The sequence below is a fragment of the Periplaneta americana genome, chromosome 6 (assembly GCF_040183065.1).
Source record: "Periplaneta americana isolate PAMFEO1 chromosome 6, P.americana_PAMFEO1_priV1, whole genome shotgun sequence".
Taxonomy (NCBI): domain Eukaryota; kingdom Metazoa; phylum Arthropoda; class Insecta; order Blattodea; family Blattidae; genus Periplaneta; species Periplaneta americana.
Genome location: NC_091122.1, coordinates 155,893,468 through 155,911,242, shown reverse-complemented (window position 1 = coordinate 155,911,242; position 17,775 = coordinate 155,893,468). Strand labels below are relative to the sequence as shown.

Sequence of the window (17,775 nt, the reverse complement as noted above, 5' to 3'; positions counted from 1 at the left end):
TAATATAGAGGTCTAGGACTCGCGTTACGGAATGCGCGCTGGTTCGAGTCCTCATGGGGGAAGAAATTTTCTCATGAAATTTCTGCCAGTGTATGGGACTGATGCTCACCCAACATCGTGATGCACTTGGGGAGCTACGATAGGTAGAGAAATCCGGTTACGAAAGTCAGCTGTAACGGCCGGAGGGGTCATCGTGCTAACCACAGGATACCTCCATTCTGGTTGGACAATCGTCCACCTCTGTTTCGTCATGTGGACGTGAGGCCAGCAGCCGGCTGATCGGTCAAGGTTCTTCGTGGGCTGTCGTGCCTCCGATTATTATAATATAGAGGTAGCCAAGGAGTAGCTCAGTCGGCTGAAGCGCTTGCCTGCCGATCCGGAGTTGCTCTCGGACGTGGATCGATTACCTAGTTAGATTTTTTCCGAGGTTTTCCCCAACAGTAAGGCGAATGTCACGTAATCTATGGCGAATCCTTGGTCTCGTGTCGCCAAATATACCATCTCGCTATCACTAATCTCACCGGTGCTAAATAACCGAGTAGTTGATACAGCGTCGTTAAATAACTGTACCTGGTAAGATTTATCTTGTCTCAGTAGCAATAAAACCAAGTCCCTTCAAATGAAGGTGGAGATTATAGGAGGGTTGTAAATTTTCAGGATTCCTTTCAAAATCTTGTTATTGTACAGACTACCGGAACTCAGTTTCTTGAAAGACAAGCTCAGTGACGGAACTACACAGTACGAAGAGAGATATTTTGTTATTTTATTTTGCGCTACAGAATGTATCAACTAGCCCCTTCCGCCACTGGATGGATGGACGGCACCGCTCCACTCCCCCATCTTCATAACAACAACATAATAATAATAATAATAATAATAATAATAATAATAATAATAATGTTTTATTTTCGCTAGCAGAGTTAAGGCCATAAGGCCTTCCTTCTCTTCCACTCAACCCTCAACCACTCAACATAGACGAAGTAAGACATATCTCCTTTCTCTCTCTTTTCACAGTGAGACAAGATACATCACACAGCCTTTTAACTTAAAAAAATTTCCACTTTTGTGCTAAGAATCGAGCCCGAGACCTTTGAATTTCCACTCGGGTACATTGAACCACACAGAGGACACTGGGAAAGTTACGTTTACAAGAATCTTCTAAATTTAAAATGTTGTTAAGATAAGAATTACTTCTCTGTGGCATGCTTTTAAAAACGCATTAGATCCCCGATTAGATCTAGACACTAATGTAGGATTGTGTTGTTTGTCTACATCCTTTCTATTGGCTCCTGAAAGTGAATGTATAACAATGAAAGCAGAATCACGTCTGCATTAGTGCACATGTTTATTATATAACTTCTTTGTCAAAGCCTTCTGCTTGTAGTACAGAAGCTCTTCCCACGTGGCTTGGGAATAAAAGAAATTGGCCCTCGCTTGTTTCAGTCATTCACTGCCCATAGCAACCGGTAATATGTTGATCTGCAACTGTTTCTACACCCCAGGCCCTTTTCCTCGTGTTACCTGGCACAGCTACTTCTAGGAATGATTACTAACAGAATTGGCGAGGTGAAATTCAGGTTATGAATGAAAGGTGCGACTGCACACAGCTTTGTCAGTACCCGACGAGTCCGTGCCGCGTGTGGCTGTGAACAGCATTGTGTTCAAAATGACTAATTTATACTTGGGATTAGTGTCGGAAACGTCTCTCGTTAAATTGTACTGCTTTTTATGGCGTGTGACGTTTGAAGACTGAAGATAATGATTTACCATTATGTGGAATGTGCGGTGCAAATTTGTGGTGAAAGAATGTTTTCTGCTTGGAATTTCCGGTGATTTTTAAAGATAAATTGGAAATTGTAGACATGTCTTCTTGAATACCAGTGACATTTTCATCGTAGAAGAAAGAAGCACGAACAATGGAGGTATGTTGCAGAATCTCTTTAAAGAATTAGATTTGACTTATTATTATTATTATTATTATTATTGTTATTATCATCATCATCAGATAATCCCGGAAAGGGCTATTCGGAAGATGTGTTACACATTGAGAAGCCGAGTATACATATTATTACTAATAATAATGTTAAAATTGTTTAAATTCACAAGTTTGATGCTGCAGTGTGTTAAACTAAGAGAAACTTAATAAAAAACTTTGTACACCGTTGTGGATAACGGTTAGCATGCCTGACCGTGAAACGAGCGAGCTCAGGTTCAAACCCTGGTTCAAATAAGTTACCTGGTTGAAGTTTTTTTCGGGATTTTCCCTGACCTCATTAAGAGCAAATGCTGGGTAACTTCGGCGCTGGACCCTGGACTCATTTCGCTGGCATTATCATCCCCATCTCATTCAGACGCCAGATAACCGTAGCAGCTGATAAAGCGTTGTAAAATAACCAATTATAAAATAAGGTACTTTACCTTTGTGACTATAAACCACACCGATCACAAAGGTAAACTACCGTCGTAAGTTTCTATTAGTTAAACTTCCCCTAAAATAAGGGTTGCCCTGAAGAACAAAGTATACTAAATATAAAAGTACAGGGACATCATTTTATTTTTACTAACATTTTTAATATTAACTTGCCTATACCTCTGGATCAACGCCGTTTGCTATCCCCTTCCACGACTGGAGTTCGATGATACTGACATAATATACAAACAATCATTTTACTAGGTAGAGGAGAGAAGAAAAATAGTTCATCCATTTACGTAAACTAGGAAATATTGCGCTTTTGAGTTTAATCATTTTCATTAGGTTTTTGTTTAATCAAAATACAGTACCGTATTAACAATGAGTGTTTTTACTCTACTCACGAACTGAGCTGTCCATGTGGACGTATTCATTATGCAGTGTATATTATACTGTCTACAACACATTAGCGTACAATATAGAGAATGAAGTTAAATTGAAAAATAATCACAATATGGGTATTTAAACACATTTCGATACAGGCTTCAGTTCTAATGTGCATATTATCGCAGTATAGCATATTGTACTTAATTCCAATTACCAGTTCTTCGTACTAGTAACTCATGTTGAAATAATTCTGTACCTACTCTATAAAAGAGTATCTTACGTACTGTAAATTCAATCTTCACTTCTGCCAGAAAAGATAAAATTACTCAGACATACTATCTACTGTCCGTCCAAGTGTTATGTCGTAGGGTCGTAGAAAGGAGGGAAATCACGTAACAGTTAATTACTTAACGAGGCCCTTTTTGTTTAAGTTATTTTAAACAGTTGTATAATATTACGTAGACGTCCAATTCCTAACAGAAATTAATGTTCTCTGAAAAGAGCTAAGACAGCCCAGCCACTAGCTGGCGAATAAAAGCTGGTTGGGGAAACCGTGATACGACGTAGGCAAATGGACGACAGTACCTGTGCGAAAATGATTCAATATTGAAAGCTCTTTCGTCACTGGAAAATGCGAACATATTTTTGGAAAATACTGTGGCTACTATGAGTGTATATGCGGTCTTGGATCTGTGTGGAAGACGGTTGAAAGGGGTGGGAGTGAAGTATATTCAAAAACTCAGGTACAATAAAAATTGAAGTAAAAATAAAATGATGTCCCTCTATTAGTAAATGCGTACAATTTTATGAAAATGTTCTCGTGAGAAATAATAATAATAATGATAATAATAATAATATTATTATTATTATTATTATTATTATTATTATTATTTGTTCCAAAAAATGGTACAGAAAGATGTCATTAATTCTGTTCCAAAATATGGTAGACATTTGTTAAAATTCTCAGTAATATAATGCAACTCTAATACATCTTCTAGATACTTATTTGTTTGATAAATTAACATAAAACAACATAAAAATAAGTTACATTTCATTCTGTGTGATGTTAAATTAATAAAAGGAAAAAAAAAAAAACATTATTTTGAGAAAGACAAATTAACATAAAAACTGCAATAAATTACAATATGTTTTTATACTACTGTTGTGCCTTAGATGATCTATTCAAAATTGACTGGGTTGTTGTTACGTTTTCTGCAACATGAACACCACAGCAGGTGCCCATTTGATTTCTGTTCATAATGAACTATTTAAATATTATAGTTTGATGCACTGCAGAAGATTAGAATCATTCACTACTGCACTGTCTGATAGTCCCTTCACTACTGAACAGAATACCACACCGCGAAACAATTCGTGCACGCATGAGCAATAATCAAACTTGTTTTGTTTGTTACTAAACCATATTTGGAACGAATAAGTTCAACACTGTCATTAGTGATAGACAAGTGTAAAAAGTGTGTGAATCAAAAATGAATTATTATTATTATTATTATTATTATTATTATTATTATTATTATTATTATTATTATTAGCAATACGGAAGGATATAAAAGGGTTATTTGAAAGATGTGTTGCAAATTGAAAAGCCGACTATACATATTATTATTATTATTATTATTATTATTATTATTATTATTATTATTATTATTATTATTATCATAATAAAAGGTCGAAAATAGTTATTGACTCCAAAATTATTGAGCAAGTTAGTAATTTTAAATATTTAGGATGCAACATTTCTTATATGGAGGAAAGAGATATGGAAGAAATGCATAGATTTCAAGGTATATGTGGAACAATTAGACGGAGCTTAGGAAAAAGAACAAGGAAAGAAACACAGTTAAACTCTACAAAACAGTAGCCCTTCCAGTACTACTTTACGGAGCAGAGACATGGACCTTAACAGAAAGAGACAAAAGACGACTAGAAGCCTCAGAAATTAGATTCCTAAGATCAGTGGCGGGATATTCTTTATTACAACACGAGAGGAATGAAGATATCGGAAAAGAATTAGGGATAGAGGGAATAACACAAAAGTTAACAAATCAACGAAATAGGTGGATGGAACATCTAGAAAGGATGGAGGATCACCGAATTCCCAAGAAAGCTTTCCAGTATGCTCCAAGAGGAAGGAGAAATGTTGGTCGTCCTAGGTTTCGTTGGAGAGAACAATTCTAATGGGGACGGAACGGGCCTACCGGCTCAACCCGTGATGTTGATGATGATATTATTATTATTATTATTATTATTATTATTATTATTATTATTATTTGACTACAAAGTTTGCAGTTCTTTCATATGAAGAAATAACTAAATTCCTAAAAGTTACGATATTTAATAAAACAAAAATGTTTAAGTACCGGTAACTATTTTAACCTGCGGAGGTGAATTTCTTACATATTATAGTTGAGAGATGCAGTAAACAAGATAGCATTAGAAAAATCAAGAAACTACGAAGAAATATTTCTGACGTAAGGCAGTGTTGCCATTCTAAGACACGGTATCTGCAAGATGAATGGAATTCAAGGTTATTCCATTCTGTACTCATGCGGAAATATCTTTTCGCTTACAAGACTAGAATAACAAGCATTTCTGTGTAATACAAAAAAGCATATTAAGATTCAGACGTTATCATATTGTTTACGAGATGCAAGACGTTATTTTTTTATCGTTACATGAAGTGTTTAGTGATCGTGTTTTCAGTAGAGATTTATTTAATGCCAGGTATTGCAGTGGTTAGAACTGTGGTAACAAAGAGCAAGATAATTTGTTGAGAGACTCTTTTATTCAGCGTAACTCCCGGCTGTAGCACAGTTGGATAAAGGTTCCTCGCCGAAGGGACCGAAGTTTTACCCTAGGCAAATGTTGTGATATTTGTAGCGGACAAGGCGAATATAGGCCTAGTGCACGTAGAAGAACACTGTCCCTGTGTCCCTGAGAAAAGGCTTCATGCGAAATTTTTTGACCATTTCTTGATTTGACTAGTATGAATTTCGAGGCTGAATAAGCTCTGAAATTGTAATCGTCAATGAATAAACAGTAATACAATACTTAGGCCTACACACATTTATTGTGGTTGACACCGTTTCTCTGTTCCCAGTACCCATGTAACTTAAATTTCTCGGCAGTTTTTCGCCTTCAACGCTAACTTCTGCAATTGCTGTCTTGATAGCTCAATTGGCAGAGAGCTGGCTTACAATGACTGAACACCCGGACTCGAATCCCGGTGATGATATTTGTGGTTGACTATAGAGACTTCACATTTTAATGCATTTCTGGGACAACAAAATTCGTCATGTAAATCATCTTCATTCTCAGCAAAATTAAATGTTTGAAATAAAGCTTCTACAGTATGAAAAAATAAGGGAGTAAAATGCTCGAAAAGAAAAATACGGGAACCGGGAGACTGTATAAAATTACTGCAAAATACGGGAGACCTCGGGAAATACGAGAAGAAAAATACGAGAGCCAGGAGACTATTGAAAATTTCTGCAAAATACGGGAGATCTCGGGAAATGAGAGAAAAAAATACGGAAGCCGGGAGACTATTGAAAATTTCTGCCAAATAGGGGAGATCCCGGGAAATAAGAGAAGAAAAATACGAGAGCCAGGAGACTATTGAATATTTCTGCCAAATACGAGAGACCTCGGGAAATAAGAGAAGAAAAATACGGAAGCCGGGAGACTATTGAAAATTACTGCCAAATAAGGGAGATCCCGTGAAATAAGAGAAGAGAAATACGAGAGCCAGGAGACTATTGAAAATTACTGCCAAATACGGGAGACCTCGGGAAATAAGAGAAGAAAAATACGGAAGCCGGGAGACTATTGAAAATTTCAGCAAAATACGGGAGACCTCGGGAAATAAGAGAAGAAAAATACGAGAGCCAGGAGACTATTGAACATTTCTGCAAAATACGGGAGATCTCGGGAAATGAGAGAAAAAAAATACGGAAGCCGGGAGACTATTGAAAATTTCTGCCAAATACGGGAGATCCCGGGAAATAAGAGAAGAAAAATACGAGAGCCAGGAGACTATTGAATATTTCTGCCAAATACGGGAGACCTCGGGATATAAGAGAAGAAAAATGCGGAAGCCGGGAGACTATTGAAAATTACTGCCAAATAAGGGAGATCCCGTGAAATAAGAGAAGAGAAATACGAGAGCCAGGAGACTATTGAAAATTACTGCCAAATACGGGAGACCTCGGGAAATAAGAGAAGAAAAATACGAGAGCCAGGAGACTATTGAAAATTTCTGCAAAATACGGGAGATCTCGGGAAATGAGAGAAAAAAATACGGAAGCCGGGAGACTATTGAAAACTAGTGCCAAATAAGGGAGATCCCGTAAAATAAGAGAAGAAAAATACGAGAGCCAGGAGACTATTGAAAATTCTGCAAAATACGGGAGATCTCGGGAAATGAGAGAAAAAAATACGGAAGCCGGGAGACTATTGAAAATTTCTGCCAAATAGGGGAGATCCCGGGAAATAAGAGAAGAAAAATACGAGAGCCAGGAGACTATTGAAAATTTCTGCAAAATACGGGAGATCTCGGGAAATGAGAGAAAAAAATACGGAAGCCGGGAGGCTATTGAAAATTTCTGCCAAATACGGGAGATCCCGGGAAATAAGAGAAGGAAAATACGAGAGCCAGGAGACTATTGAATATTTTTGCCAAATACGGGAGACCTCGGGAAATAAGAGAAGAAAAATAGGGAAGCCGGGAGACTATTGAAAATTACTGCCAAATAAGGGAGACCTCGGGAAATAAGAGAAGAAAAATACGGAAGCCGGGAGACTATTGAAAATTACTGCCAAATAGGGAGACCTCGGGAAATAAGAGAAGAAAAATACGGAAGCCGGGAGACTATTGAAAATTACTGCCAAATACGGGAGACCTCGGGAAATAAGAGAAGAAAAATACGAAAGCCAGGAGACTATTGAAAATTTCTGCAAAATACGGGAGATCTCGGGAAATGAGAGAAAAAAATACGGAAGCCGGGAGACTATTGAATATTTCTGCCAAATAGGGGAGATCCCGGGAAATAAGAGAAGAAAAATACGGAAGCCGGGAGACTATTGAAAATTTCTGCCAAATACGGGAGGATTGGCAACCCTCATACTGTTTTGTAACAGGAAGAACTGAGATCTAGATTGAGTATGGACGAAAACTTCAAATGAAATGGCATGAATGGTTGTGAACTGTATAATATGAACGAACATGTTTTTTGTATTATTCCACGTGGGCGGGAGTTTTCATAATAATATAGTCCTTATGATTATGCAGTAGCAGTTTCCCGTAGAGCTGACACCACTGTTGGAGCTCGTGTTTACGAGATCAGACTGTTCTCTGGCTTTTAAATACTCGTCGGAATGCGTGTTGACTGGAAATATTCCAGAGGACACGAAGTAGCGGATTGCTCGTGTCAGTCCAGTGTTCTTAGAAGCGGAGACATGAGGTGCAGTGAAGTGAAGGGAACTATCGTACCAGTGCAAAATGCTGCGACAGTCTGTGAGTACCAGTGCCTAACCAACTGGAAAGAGCTCGGGTGTGTGAGGGCTGTTTCTTTCCCGCGTCGATAAATTCACATGAAATGATTAAGTTATTGTTCCAAGTACAGTTTCTGATCAGAAAGTCTTGCATTTAATCTACGTTAAGTAGTATTTTAATAATGGCGTTCTTCATTATGCTCTATAACAGATACATGAGAAACAATAGCTTGGCGTACATTGTGGTGAAGAAAGATTCTGTAAAGACGCACAAAATTAAGTTTGGAAAGAATTTTGTGGCTGAGCTAGCATGTTTTTTCACGAATTTATTCTGCTTATTTTTAATTTTTAATAAACATAATTCGACCTAGAATAGAAACCGAAATATGCTACAGTTTCGGAAAAACGTTTAAGAACATCCCCTACAAACAGTTTTATTTTTCTATACTTCTTCTGCGTCAACTCTTTGATAATTCTCTCATCTATCTTAAAAATGAAAACGTTGGTGGAAGAAACAATCCTGTAGCTGAAACACTCGAGAGCTCTGATTGTTTTTAGTACACTGCAAGCAGCTGAACTTTTTATTTTATCAAATACAGTATTTTAGTTAAAAATGTGCTGCAATAGAGCTATGATTTTTGGTTTATAAAAATAAATTCTGAAGGCTATGTAAGTACAAAGTGTGAAAAAAAAAATCGCAAAATGTTCAACTTAAAATTTCAGGAGGTGTAATGCTTCTGAATTTTGGACTAACATTCTTCGTTGTAAGATTTTATTTTTAGTGGTTTTTTAAATTTTCGCCTTCGGTTTTAGATTGGCAATAGAATCTATAAAACCACCCTCAGGGCTTGGCGCCACACTCAGGATTCCCATGACTAGGCTATACTCTCTTTCTTGAGGCTTCTTTCATGGAGGTCGCGCCTTTTTAACCGCCTAAAACTACACGAGCCATTCGCGCTTAAGAAACTTTGTCTAGTTTTATTGTTATGACTCAGTCGCTGTTAGTTATGGTAATTAAATATTACTTGCGCTCAGGTAAGACATTGTAGCTATCTAGAAGATGACATGCATGAACTAAATCGCGTGAAAGAAGAAGTCGTATTTCACAGTAACTTTTCCAGTTAATGATATTCTCTAAAGGTACTGATTTACAGACAATGGTATGCTGGAGCAATAGTCAACTAAATACCACGAATATCAGTGAACCTAGCTAAGCCAAGGTACTGGTCCATTTCGTGAAAAGTCTTCAGCTAACAAGTTGAGCTGCGGTCGGATCATGTTGTGTGGCATATTTCAGAAATCTCACACATTGTTTCCTGTTAGTCAAGCGAGTAGTCTTTCCTGAGAACTGGCTGCCAGTTGGCAACGGTTTTCGCCTGGAGGATTTGAAGAAATCAACAAAATTCTCAGTAAAGATGACCGCAGATTATTATGAGAATCGCATTTGATGGCCTCTAGACTATACATTTCTCCACAAGAGGCTAGTTTCTGCAGAAATTTAGCAATTATTATTGTATTAAAAATAATTGGTCTTCTCTCTACTGGAATGTCTTCAATAACTTATTATTTCGATTTGCGGGAGGTATGATGTCTTCTATCGAAGTCATTCTATCATTTTGGCTATAGTATCAGGTATTTATAGAGACTTCATTCTCTACCCTTTATTGCTTTACTAAAGTTGTATCGAATATTTTTGCTATTTCATTATGATTGTCCTCGCTGTTCTTGCAGTTATTATGTTAACCCCTGACTCGGAGGCTGAAAGGTTCAAACCCGACTGAGGGTGATGGATTTTGAAGAACAATAAAATTCTTATCACGTCTTTCTCCGGGAGGCCAGTGTCTTGGAAAAAAAAAACATCTACAGGGTTCAAGCTGCGTCTGAAACGCAACTTTTACGGAAAATATCACTCCTACAAGTTAAATGGTGGCAATTTTTTTCTTAAATTTTTTTTCGGCCTTTGTAGTAGTAGTAGTAGTAGTAATAATAATAATAATAATAATAATAATAATAATAATAATATCCGTGATGCAACAGCCTTAATAGAGCCGACCACTAGACTCGGTTCACTTACCCACAGCAGAGGTAAACGATCATCCGGCCAGTACAGGGGTAGCTTCTGGTCATATCCCTCCAGTCATTGAAGCTGGTTCGCTAGATCGGTCTATGCTACTCATTGTAGCTTCTCTCTTCCGATGCTGGGTGGGCACTGGTCCATACAGTAGCCTAACTTCATGTGAAAATTTCATCTCCCATGAGGACTCGAGCCAGCGTTCATTCCGTTTCGCCGGTCCAAAGCATCAAGCTTTAGTAGGTATTACTTGATCGTCACTCGTTCAGTGCAAGAGCTGGGGTCTCTTGTCTAGCGAGGACAGCGACGTCCCCACTTTCACCACTGGCTCCACCCAGACTTTTAAAATCTTCGGCGAATCTGCCCTGCTGCTGTTCAGTTGTGCTTGCGACTGTCTCCCCTCGTGGTAGCTATTAGTTTTACATCCGTTTTCTGCTTTTTCCCTTCAAAATTCTCTGAAGTTCCTTTTAAACGGAACGTTAAAAAACGGAGTGAGACAAGTGGCCAACAGGCTTGGAGCTGACATAGACATTTTCTGTAAGCGCGAATTCCCATGCGCGTACCTTTTAATAATTCTCTCTTCCATTTCCACTTCTTTCATTGTGGCTGTCGCGGGATTGAACGTAAAAGAAATCTGTTACTGATAGAAGATTCTAGACAAAATTTGTTTGCAATTTCTCGCCCACGTCCAATTTAAATTCTGAAGATCGTATGCTACTGCCACTGCTATTGCTGCTACTGCTACTACTACTACTGCTACTGCTACAAAGCACCGGCATAGCTCAGTCGGCTGAGGCGCTTGTCTGCCGATCCGGAGTTGGACTCGGGTGTGGTTTCGATTCCCCTGTGGGCTGATTACCTGGTTTGGTTTTTCTCGAGCTTTTTCCCAACCGTAAGACGAATGTCAGGTATTCTATGGCGAATCCTCTGCCTCATGTTGCCAAATACCATCTCGCTATCACCAATTCTATCGACGCTGAATAACCTAGAAGTTGATACAGCGTCGTTAAATAACCAACTAAAAATTAAACTACTACTACAAGATGGCGAAGTTCAGTGCACTTTTGCGATCAGCATGACTGTTCATCACTTCAAAGCCCTACCACTCACATTCGCAAGAGGTCAGACTTCTTTGAAAGGAAGTCACTCCTACATTATTTACAGTACTTCTCTTTCAGGTTTCCAGATTCGACGAGTTTCTGCTGCTTCCTCCCGTGTCAGTTCGGCTGGTTCTCTCACGCAATCCTTGCATCGCACGATTCTTATAAGTGCTGTACGGACAATCGACAGAGATTAATCTAATTTATATGCTCAACTGGGTTTAACAGTATTTTTATTTCGGCTGTAATTTTGGTTCATTGAAAATTTAAACTTCAGTACAACGTACGGCAGACTATAAAAATATCATTGGACAAGAGAGCCTTTCTGCATTAGCAGTGCTTTCAGTGAAAAAAGACTTTATCATGGATATTTCAATTTCAACCAGAACGTTATTGAGAAGTTAGCTCAGCAAAGAATGTAGAATGGACTATAACGAAAATGTTTGCACTGAGATTTAAACTCTCCTCCATGTCTTGGGACCCTGCCGGCATGGTATGCTCCTTCGTATTACTCGCCATCATACTGCAAGGCAGCTTCTTGCTAAGAGTATGTCACAATACTTTGAAGTCTACCAAGAAGTATTCTGCACTGCTGCAAATGGCAGTATATGTGTCGATATAATTTCTATTGACAGAGAACATGATAACGCCGTTGATCCAACGGTTCGATTTGAGACTAGTGTTGATCAACCTCAACAAGCAAACTCAGAAAAGAAAAATATTTATGAGCCAGTTCGTGAATACTTTAAGCAGACAAGTATAAAATTAATGGTTATATTGAAACGTGATAGTCTCTTAGGTTCTCATGGTACCATCTCAAACTTGTTTGTTGAATTTTATAAGCGATTTAATGTTCCAACCAGTACGTTAAAAATTCTTGACGTTACAGCGGTTAAATAATCAGACAGATTCTCAGAAACCATTTATATGAACAATGAACTCTAATTATAATATTAGTCGGCCTGGGTAGCGTAGTCGGAATAGGGCTGGCCTTTTGTGCTCGAGGTTGAGGGTTCGATCCCGGCACAAGTCGATGGCATTTAAGTGTGCTTAAAAGCGACAGACTCATATCAGTAGATTTACTGACATATTAAAGTACTCCTGCGGGACAAAATTACGGCACACTGGCGACACTGATATAACCTCGGCAGTTGTGAGCGTCGTTAAATAAACCATAATTTTTTAATTCTAATATTATGTATATTTTGTTTGGCTTATATTGCAAACTTTTATATTATGTTGTATATTGGAATTGTTCTTGTTTTCATAGTAAGCTGTGTCATTTTCCTTTGGGTAACCCTTTTCTTAAGGGCAGCTACCTTATGGTTAATGTACACTGTATTATTTGGTATCATAATTGCTTATACTTTGACTTTTTTTAAGGGAACTCTCTTCTTATTTCGTTACTATTTTTTTTCTGTCGAAATTAAACCTACTATGTTGCATGGCTTGAAGGCCGTTTTCGGAATGCAAAATTTATGCACATAATGCAACCCCTATAAATTACACCATGAACTAGCCAGTTAGTTCAGTAGGTAGAGCAACTAGCTAAGAACTGAAAGGTCCCAGGTGAGACGGGAGTCCACACCTGTGGAGTAGCGGTCAGCGCGTCTGGCCGCGAAACCAGGTGGCCCGGGTTCGATTCCCGGTCAGGACAAGTTACCTGGTTGAGGTTTTTCCGGGGTTTTCCCTCAACCCAATATGAGCAAATGCTGGGTAACTTTCGGTGCTGGACCCCGGATTCATTTCACCGGCATTAACACCTTCATCTCATTCAGACGCTAAATAACCGAAGATGTTGATAAAGCGTCGTAAAATAACCTACTAAAAAAAGTGAGACGGGATTTCCCTTGCTGCCAAAGCTAACAAAACGGCCCCGAGGTTCAGTCAGCCTCTGTTAAATTGAGTAAGCCTACGGGTCTTCCCGTCAGTGAAAAGCGGTAGGAGCGTGATGCCTGCCATACTACTTCGTTCTTGTGCCGAGATCATGAAAGCATGGAGTTGTTTTTTTTTAGTTATTTAACGACGCTGTTTCGACTACTTGTTTATTTAGCGTCGATGGGATCGGTGAGAGCGAGATGGTATTACGCGAAATGAGACCGATGATTCGTCATAGATTATCTGACATTCGCCTTACGGTTAGGGGAAACCTCGGAAAAAAAACCCAACCAGATAATTAGCCCAAGCGGGATTCGAATCCAACTGAGCTCAACTCTGGATTGGCTGGCGAGTGTCTTAGCCGACTGAGCTACACCGGTGGCTAGCATGAAGTTGTACCTCTATGCTTCTTCATGATAATGGGAATACCTTCATCTTCACCAACACTGCTGACCCTATGACATCTGAGTTCCTCATATATTCGCATAAAAATGTGTTGGGTCTCAAAAAAGTATAGATAAGCACTTGTAATAAGGGCCGATATCGGTGTGTTAATGCGTCGTAGAACAATACTTACTTACTTATTTACTTACTTACTTATTTACTTACTTACTTACTTACTTACTTACTTACTTACTTACTGGCTTTTAAGGAACCCGGAGGTTCATTGCCACCCTCACATAAGCCCGCCATTGGTCCCTATCCTGAGCAAAATTAATCCATTCTCTATCATCATATCCTACCTCCCTCAAATTCATTTTAATATTATCTTCCCATCTACGTCTCGGCCTCCCTAAAGGTCTTTTTCCCTCTGGCCTCCCAACTAACACTCTATATGCATTTCTGGATTCGCCCATACGTGCTACATGCCCTGCCCATCTCAAACGTCTGGATTTAATATTCCTAATTATGTCAGGTGAAGAATACAATGCGTGCAGTTCTGTGTTGTGTAACTTTCTCCATTCTCCTGTAACTTCATCCCTCTTAGCCCCAAATATTTTCCTAAGAATCTTATTCTCAAACACCCGTAGTCTCTGTTCCTCTCTGAAAGTGAGAGTCCAAGTTTCACAACCATACAGAACAACCGGTAATATAACTGTTTTATAAATTCTAACTTTCAGATTTTTCGACAGCAGACTAGATGACAAAAGCTTTTCAACCGAATAATAACAGGCATTTCCCATATTTATTCTGTGTTTGATTTCCTCCCGAGTATCATTTATATTTGTTACTGTTGCTCCCAGATATTTGAACTTCTCCACCTCATCAAAAGATAAATTTCCAATTTTTGTATTTCCATTTCGTACAATATTCTCATCACGAGACATCATCATATACTTTGTCTTTTCAGGATTTACTTCCAAACCTATCTCTTTACTTGCTTCCAGTAAAATTCCCGTGTTTCTCCTAATCGTTTGTGGATTTTCTCCTAACATATTCACGTCATCCGCATAGACAAGCAGCTGATGTAACCCGTTCAATTCCACGTAGAACGGAATAGGTTTTAAAAAATTGCAGTAGTCTTGGCCTAAAGTTTCCCCACTTAAAATCATCGCTCTACTCTGCAACAAAGTGGAGAGTGGTAGAGGGGGAAGTAATTCATACTTGTTAGCCGCTGTATTATCTTGCATGTCTGCAATCGTAGCAAATTGCTAATGTTTAGTTTCGTAACTTTTTTTGACGTAGTCATAACCGATGACTTGCTGGTTCTGGTTGCAAGATGGAGGAAACAAATTGCTATTCGCTTGACCACAAGTTACGACGACTCTGATTTATTTGTTTCTGTTTGAAAAGTCGTATTTTTTGCAATTCTAAAAAAAAATCTTGTTCAAACAAAGTCTTGTTCTGACACCACCGAAATAGTGTATACAATGAGTTCGTGTCTTACTCCACCGTTGATGTCTCCGTGGGAAAAGTTCATTCAATTCATGTTCTCGGCGCGCGGTGTCAATAACCACAAGAATACATCACTTCTCTGGGAGGATCACGTGATGTCCGGAACACAGGGCGTGACCTTTTAGTGTCTACAGTTTCCCTTTAAGTACACACACGATAATTTGACAGCAAATTACAGTAGCTATTTCCAGTAAATGATGCGGGAGCGGTTCACGCAGACGGAGAGGTGACCGACTTGGGTAATTTGGAATCGCCCGTCTGTCTGTGAGTGTGTGTCTGATGCACGCATGCTCTATGAAGGTCTGACTTATCGCACCGTATTGGTTTCCGGCCTGCATATTCTGAAAGAACCAGTTCGCAATACACCGCTTGGCCGAAACTTCGTGACTTGTACGTGGGATTTAGAGTGAACGACTTGTGGTTATGAATTCACGTGATATAAATGAAATCAGTGAAAGGATATTTGCATTTCATTCGTCTTATTGTTTAAATGTGTTTGCTTGTCAGACGTCCGTGGTGTAGGTGACGTTTATGGCAGAGTTTTGGCGCCGCGTCGAGGCCACGATCTGAGTTCATATCTCGCCGTGGGTGTTCGTCCGTTATTGCTGTGTTATTCTAAGAGCACTGGGGCATTGAAACGGATCACACGTCACGGAAATCTCGTTTTATGTATTTCGTATTTATTGCTACGTACAATACCAAATAAATACAGTGAAACTTCCTAATAGCGGACACCGCCGGGGAAAAATTAAATGTCCGTTATTGAGAAGTGTCCGCTATTTAGAAAATCGTTAGTATGTATACAGTACATTAAAATTTCCATACATATTCAACATTATATTTTACAGTACAGTAGGTAGTGAGATTGTTTACAGTATTCATCCAGAGAGAAATCGTATCAGTAAATGTTTTGTAAGTGAAATAAACATCACTCACTGTACCACTTTATTAATAATAATAATAATAATAATAATAATAATAATAATAATAATAATAGTTTTTATTTTCCCTGGCAGAGTTAAGGCCATCAGGCCTTCTCTTCCACTCAACCAGGATCAAATCACATACAGAAAAATACATACCGGTATGCAAATATTAACTTAAAAATATCACTTCACCTTACACAAAGAAATCTAGAATTGCATTCTCAGTGTATGATTTTAAAATAACATCCTTGTTTTCCAAAATTTCACTAACCTGAGTTTTTCCCCCCACATTAAACTTTGTGGCCAGCTCACGAACACTTAATTTCTCCTTCTCACTATGCTTTACAATATCCACTTTCTCTTTTAGTGACAAACGTTTACGTTTTTGTGACATTTTAAATGTGACGTATTTCCGAACACTCAACTTGACAAACTAAGACTGCTTACGTACAGTATCACAACTAACAACTGTACTGCTTACCTTCAATAAAGTACAAGAACGTTCAAATGCACGATAATGATTGTTGCAAAGAATTCTGTTTAATTTATAACCGTCTTTTTTTTCTTTCACGTTGTCCGTTATTTGGAAGTTTTAATTGTTGTCGGAGATACATTGCAGTGTCCGCTTCCGTTATTGAGAATGCCCGCTATTTGGAAGAATTTTATCCTAATGGCCAATGTTATTTTGCAGGGGAATTTTAAAATGTCCGCTATTGAGAGGAGTCCGCTATTGGGAAGTGTCCGTTAAGGGAAGTTTCACTGTACCGGTACATATTACCTATGTAGTGAGCACCCATTTGAGCAAGCTCGTGTTCGAGGGCGGTTTTTATAAATAACTATTTTGCACTAATTAGGACATAAAACGATTCAATAAAATTATAAAACCAACATAATTATTACAAAACAAGGATAATTACGAAGATAGAAATAGAGAATAAAGTCAAGAACAGAATATGTAAGTTAGAATGAATAAATAGTATATTGAAATTAAGAAAAGGGGACAAGAATACTAAATAATTTGCTTAATTTTTTCTTAAATTTATTAAAGTCAAAATAACCTAGGTCAGAATATATTTATTATCAAAATAGATTTGTATAATCTTGGCCCGTAATTCTATGATTTATTCCAGTTGTTGTGTAACATTTAGGTTCAGCTAAAGGATATGTCAAATTTCTTCTAGTAGAATGAACATGTTTTTCTTTATATTTCTGACAATTTTTATGATATTTCAATAATGCATATTTATATATTTGTTCAATTTGGAACACAATAAACTCGGAATAAAACAAATTTATTGGATAATCAATTGACTTGTTTAAGTAAATTTTAATGATCCTCTTTTGAAACAATATGAGAGGAGAAAGTGTCAATTTTGTGGCTCCTCCCCAATCCGATTTTATCACAATGGATGACAGATAGAACCAGACATAAATAAATTAATCCAGAATGTATTTTTAGTGTTATGTCAGAAACTCCAAATACGATCTTAGAATAAACCTAGCTAGATGTATAAAATTGTTTGTCAGACTATTACCATTCATTCATTGTTTTCCGCCCAGGTTCTTCACTGCAAATCCAGCATTTTCCAACCC

At 38.0% G+C, this 17,775-nt stretch overlaps 1 protein-coding gene across 4 annotated transcripts in view; it reads left to right on the top strand.

The window, feature by feature from the left end:
• The window catches only part of ec (echinus), a 419,892-nt gene that overhangs the window by 349,095 nt on the left and 53,022 nt on the right, over positions 1-17,775 (top strand). Inside the window, exon 1 of one of the 4 annotated variants that reach the window (XM_069829357.1) lies at positions 1,611-1,922. The exons of 2 other annotated variants lie outside the window; for them this stretch is intronic. In XM_069829357.1, coding sequence (XP_069685458.1) covers positions 1,917-1,922 — 6 coding nt within the window. In that variant the 5' untranslated portion in view covers positions 1,611-1,916. Of the gene's footprint in view, positions 1-1,610; positions 1,923-8,198; positions 8,334-17,775 lie in introns of those variants that run through there. One more of the 4 variants, XM_069829356.1, reaches the window with a different exon arrangement.